We start from the raw sequence: 6,420 nt of genomic DNA on the forward strand, positions 1-6,420 counted from the left end.
CTTCAACTCATTTATTTGACTTGTAAAATCAACAGTACCCAGCAAATGAGAGAGCCAAGGAATCAATACTTTTACACTTTTCAAGCCTCCTCCTTGAAGCTTTTAGAGGAGACTGTCATTCAGTAGAAGTCTGATGTTGCCTCTGCCAGGATGAAGCACCTCAAACACTCAGAAAAAAGAGGGAGAGAGAGAAAATTAAGCATGCCTGTTTCTTTCAGTGGTTCTATCAGGAGAAGAGAAACTTCTGATTACAAGGCAAGGAATCCCTAGTCATTTTTCTGACTTATGTAAAGGCTACTTAAATAATGTTGGGGGGGTTCTGCTTTTTTTCTTATTTGGCAAGCTTCAAGAGGCGCTGGATCTCGGGCTCAATGCTGCTAGTGACAAACTTGGAGCTGTAGCGCTTGAAAGGTTCTCCTTCAGGTCCCACCAGGAACTTCTCAAAGTTCCAGGAGATGTCGTAGCGATGCACGGGGCTCCACAGGATGAACTTTGGCTCCAACATGAAGCAGGATGGATCGTCATCTGGGTAAGGGAGTTTATCCTTCAGGTAGGCAAATACAGGGTGGGTGTTGTTGCCATTCACTTCACACTTCTGACAAAGAGTAAAGTTGGGTTCAAACCCAGACCCGGGCCTCACATATTTCAAGCTAGGGAGGATCTCTTCATTTGTGCAGTTTTCCTGTTTGGGGGAGAAGTAGAAAGCAGTATGAGAACTATCCTTGCATAGATGACAAAGTTGGCCTCTCCCTTGTTGTCTTGAGGGCATCCATGTAGAGTTAGGTGCATTTTGTATTGATTCTACCCTCAAATACACATTTCCTTGGTCCTTCACTTCCCCACAACGATTTGCTCAAGAATCGCAACCAAACAGTTGTAAAATCAGGTGTGACTCACTGAACAACCACCTTGCTTAGCAACAGGAATTCTTGACCCAACTGTGATCCTAAACCAAGGACTACCTGTATATGATAAAGTTAATAGGCATGAACTATGGAGTATTTTGCATACATAATGCAGTTGAGTTTATGTTGTTGAATGCAACAAGAGTAGCATATGTCAGAGTATGAATGTTCATAGACTGAAATAGACATGGCAACAGGGCAGCCAATGGGGACTGTTTGGAAATTGGCCATAAGAAACAGTTTGGAATCTCTGCGTGGCTTAGACTTGAACTGTATATAAGAGTTGGTTAGGCCTCTGTACAACATGCAGCTTCTACACAATATATACTGTAGGCCTCCATTATCTCTATCTACTCTGTAATGACTTGTTTCTATGAATATTGCTTGTGTTCCTGATTTTATATGCTGACTTCTGCTGTATGGTATTGTATATAAAGAATTTTCTTATGTAATTGAATCGTGTAGAAGTTCATTTTGTGTGTTGGTCAGGTGTTCTGCACAAACTTAAGCATATGATGAAAGTAAAGCATGTGCAGGGACGTGCAGTCAGTTGAGGCAGGGGAGGCAGGGCCTTACCACTGTCATCATGAAAAGAAAAAAAAATATAAAAGAAAAAAGGCTGAGGTAGTTGCTGCCAGACTCACAGTGGATGACTCTTAGTGCTTAACTGTTTAAAAAAGCTTCTTAAAAAAGTGCCCTGTACAGGAGGATGCGGGAGAACCACGTCCCTCATTTAGTCTATCTTTATGATCACTCGAGCAGAGTTAAGCAAGGGTTAAAAGCCAAAAAATTCCTTATGTAGATGAGGCATGTAGTTCTCTTGCCTCCTCATGTAGAGGGCACTTTTTTAGAGGCTTTTTTAAACAGTTAAGCAGAGTCATCCATTGGAGACTCTGGCAGCAGCTAATCCAGCCTGACCTCAGCAGCTCTTGCCTTTTTCTTTTTACATTTTTACATTTTCATCATGGCAGACGAGCAGAGTTGAAATCCTCTGTGAAACAGCTGGAAAAGGTATGGGTTGGAGGGAGGGGGAGGAATTCAAAATTAATGTAATTTGTACGTAATTGTATTATTGTAAGTAATTTGTGTGTGTGTGTGTGTGTGTTTTATCCGCCTCTGCTGGTGCGCGGGCTGGCACATTTTTTTTATCTTTCGGCAACCCAAAACTGTTAAAGCGAGGAGGCTGACCATTCAGCAGGCATGTTTATAATCATTTTCCGTTTCCTGTCTAAGGGGAACCACTTTAAGTGTGGGATGTCTTCATTAATATAATCTGCCCTTTCTGATGCTGTTTTGTAGGAAAGGGGAGAAAGATGGGTTCTCCCTTGGTGTGGTAGAGCCCTTCCGAAAGCCCTGCTGCTGTGTCCAACATAGAGGCATCCTGCCTCTATGGCGGACACAGCGCCGGGACTTTCTGGCTTTCGGGATGCCTCTAAGGGCGGACACAGCGGTGGGGCTTTGGCGGGGCTTTAGGAAAGCCACGGCGGGGCTTTGGCAGGGCTTTCGGAAAGCCGCAGCGGGGCTTTGGCGGGGCTTTCCGAAAGCTGTGGTGGGGCTTTGGTGGGGCTTTCCGAAAGCTCCGCCGCTGTGTCCGACAGAGGCATCCCGCGGGACGCCTCTATGGTGGACACAGCGCCTGAACGCCCTGCTGCTGTGTCCAACATAAGGTGGCTTTTGCCCTCTTGCCTCACCAGCTATAAACCTCATTGCACGTTACTGAGCATGTGTGAGAATAAACGGAATGATTAGAGAATGGTTCAACATTGAACAGACCAGGATATGTGAAAACTCTTGATTCTTTAATGTATTTATGGACAATGGACAGCGTAGCAAGTAGGTAAGGAATGCTTGTGACACTGTGGGATATGAATACATAGATCACCCTTGCTTAACAATCCCAATAGGGACAAAATTTCTGTCACTGACCAAAGTAGTCAGGTGAAAAATCACACAATTGCACCATTTAACAAGCAGCAGTTCTGATAGTACAGGTTGCAACCATTAGGCGAGGACTGTACTATCATTAGGGAAGGACCTCATGCCTCCTTTGCCCTACTGCATATGTCTCTGCTTCAACTCTCCCCTCCTCTTCCCCCCATCTCTACCCCTTTGGCCTCCCTGTGCTCAAAGCTGCTGCCTACCCCTTGCACAGTGACAGGGAGGCCTTGTCTGGAATTGAGAAGGGCCAGCACTTGCCTTAGCCAGGTGCATCTCATCACCAATGGAAGAAAGAAGATAGTGAAGGTCAGCTGGGGGCAGGGGGAGGGGCTGCATGGGGCACCCAAAAGGCAGTGCACCCAAAAGGTAGAAATGGGGAGAAGGGGGGAGGATAGATCAGTTAGACGTAGGAATCGAAGTGCCTTTGCAGTCAGAGTTGCGGGTGGGATGCCAAGCACACAAATTTTCCTCATGTGACCATGGGGGCACTGCAATGGCCATACTTTGAGGACCAGCCATAGCTACCATTTGTTCAGCATTATCATAACTTCAAGTAGTAGATTAATAAATAGTTAAGACGGGACGTCCTATGTTTGTGTTTTTGGATGCATTGCTGGTCTGCTGGGACTTTAATGATTTGCAACCAATACTAGATAGATTAACACAAGGAAAATTAATCTGAAAACTGATGCCTCATAGAAAAGATAATTATGCTTGTCAGAGAAAATTGAGTGAACCATTGAAAACTATACAGATAGTCCTTGACTTACAGTGGTTCATTTAGTGACCAAAGGTGCGTCACTGAAAAAAGTGACTTATGACCCTTTTTCACACTTAAACAACCATTGCAGCCTCCCCTGGTCACGTGATCAAAATCCAGATACTTGGTAACTGGCTCATACTTATGACAGTTGCCGTATCCCAGGGTCATGTGATCCCCTTTTGCAACCTTCTGACAAGCAGCATCAGTGGGGCAACCAGTTTCATTTAACTGTGTTACTGCAGTGATTCACTTAACAAATGTGGCAAGAAAGGTTGTAAAATGGGGCAAAGCTCATTTAAATGTTTCACTTAGCAACTTACATTTTGGGCTCAATTGTGGTTGTAAATTGAGGACTACTTGTATTCCTGTTCCTGATCTTCAAAGTCTGACAATTGAAACTAAATTCTTGTATAGAATATTGGCTCTATATACTGTATATACACTTGTTATATTTATGCTGATAAATAAATAAAGGGAGACTAGTATAGATCTATTTCAAGCTATTTAGCTCTCATCAGCTAGCCATACCCAAGTTTGGGAATCGAACCTGTTTATATATACACTGTATATATAAACTGTTTATACACAGTGAAAAACTAAAGACAGTAGGTGTATCTGGGTACCTTGATAGATCATATAGTAAAGCTGGGGAAATGGAGAAACTTTAAGATATGCAAATGCTTGTAGAAAAGTACTGGGTAGCTAATGTTTTATTGTGATGAATGTTGAAAGAAGACCATGCTTTTGCCTATTTTATTTTATGGAAATGAGAGTTAGGGATGTCAGAACAATCATGAAAGTTAAATGAAGTGGAATAGGTTGTGTAAGAAGTGCTTGTGTTACAACACAATGGATAAGGTGATGAATGAATGAGGATTGAATAAAAAAATGAATGACCAATATGAAAGATTTTAACATGGTTTCCATATAAAGAGAATAAATAAGGGCTAAGTTGCAAAACAAATACAAGAAGGAAACATGAATGGGTTGAGAGAAATGGGAAGGCCAAGAATGTTGTGGTTGGATGGAATTGGTGAGATCCAAAAGAAAAGAAGAGGGGTGAGAAGTTTAAGGGATAAAACATAGCATCAAATTGATGTATGAGTTTGGTGGAAATGAGAATAGCTTCAAGAGCAGAAGGATTTCTTATTGATATAGATTAGATTTCCTTTTTTCTCTTATCCCATCAATGATCAAATATCTAGTAACTCTTTATCTTCTCATTATTTAAGTTGGCCATATTTATCCATGTATTCTCTGTCTATCCTTTTCCTTATAACAGCAAATCCCCCACAGTGCAAGATTCCCTGAAGCTCAACCCAGCATGAGAATTGAAATCAACCATATTTCATGGAGACAAAATTGGAAAAGGTTGCCCAAGATCATTTGGTTCAAGAGTGATGTTCAGAAGAGTAAGGTTAACCAAAAATATACATTTTCACCTTAGTTAAATATTGTAATACACATTTTAAATAGCCCTTTCTTTGTTGTTAACAAAACTCTTTCAGAAACAGGGAAAATGTTTTTATAAACCCATATTTGTGTAAAAGAACATGCTCTTTTCTAAATAGAATAGAATAACATAGTTGGAAGGGACCTTGGAGGTCTTCTAGTCCAACCCCCTGCTTAGACAGGAAACCCTACACGAATTCAGACAAATGGTTATCCAACATCTTCTTAAAAACTTCCAGTGTCGGAGCATTCATAACTTCTGGAAGCAAGTTGTTCCATTGATTAATTGTTCTAACTGTCAGGAAATTCCTCCTCAGTTCTAAGTTGCTTCTCTCCTTGATTAGTTTCTACCCATTGCTTCTTATTCTACCCTCAGGTGCTTTGGAGAATAGCTTGACCCCTCTTCTTTTTGGCATATTGGAAGATATTGGAACACTGCTATGATAGGGGATGTCTCTCTTAGTCCTTGTTTTCATTAAACTAGACATACCCAGTTCCTGCAACCATTCCTCATATGTTTTAGCTTCCAGTCCCATAATAATCTTTGTTGCTCTTCTCTGCACTCTTTCTAGAGTCTCCACATCTTTTTTACATCATGGCGACCAAAACTGAATGCAGTATTCCAAATGTGGCCTTACCAAGGCATTATAAAATGGTATTAACACTTCACATTATCTGGTTTCTATCCCTGTTTATGCAGCAGAAGCATAAGTAGCAGAAGCAGCACAATGTCTGCTTGATTAATGAACTTTACATTGAAATGTGTTTCTGGACTCTCTTTTAAGAATCTTGCAGGATTGAACAATGTATTGTTCTCTGTCCACCACTTTGAATTTTTCAGATGAGTAACATCCCAGTAAGGGGAAATGAAAAATATGTCAGTTATAGAATACAAGTGTTACCTGATCTTCCTATTGTATTTAGGTCCCACCCATCCCAGCTCCCAAATTAGTGAGTACAGAATAAAAATCCCAATTTCTAAAAATGTAAGGAAGAAAGAACCACCATTTCCCAATGGAACAGAAACTGGTTTTGCACTTGCAGAAGAAAGAACCACCTATTGTCACAAAAAGTTGTAAACAGAGATCGAATTAAGGGACTTACCTGGTAGCCAAACTGATTGCAAGGAAAACCCAGTACAACCAGCCGTCGAGGGTATTTGCTCTGCAGCTGATTCATCTGGGTGTAATCCCTCACTGTGGTGGCTCAGAAAGATGCCACGTTCTCTATCAAAACCACTCTTCCCCTGAAATTGTTGAAATCCACTTTCTCCCCTTGGAGATCAGTGGCACTGAGATCATAGAAAGTTTTGGCTATGGGAGTCATCATTGTGTAGAGTAGATTAAAAGGGGAACAAGGCGA

General features: G+C 41.5%; 1 protein-coding gene across 1 annotated transcript; it reads right to left on the minus strand.

Annotated features, from left to right (window-relative positions):
* Positions 1 to 301: 301 nt before the first annotated feature.
* Positions 302 to 6,397, minus strand: GPX2 (glutathione peroxidase 2). Its single transcript, XM_014059568.2, has 2 exons — positions 6,163 to 6,397; positions 302 to 682 (listed from the first exon to the last, which is right to left on the minus strand). Exons 1-2 carry the CDS (start codon positions 6,385 to 6,387, stop codon positions 332 to 334), a joined length of 576 nt encoding a protein of 191 aa, XP_013915043.1. The 5' UTR covers positions 6,388 to 6,397; the 3' UTR covers positions 302 to 331.
* Between the last annotated feature and the right edge of the window lie 23 nt (positions 6,398 to 6,420).

This window comes from Thamnophis sirtalis, unplaced genomic scaffold (assembly GCF_051295495.1).
Source record: "Thamnophis sirtalis isolate CommonGarterSnake01/CBP01778 unplaced genomic scaffold, rThaSir2_p1.2 scaffold_1, whole genome shotgun sequence".
NCBI lineage: Eukaryota > Metazoa > Chordata > Lepidosauria > Squamata > Natricidae > Thamnophis > Thamnophis sirtalis.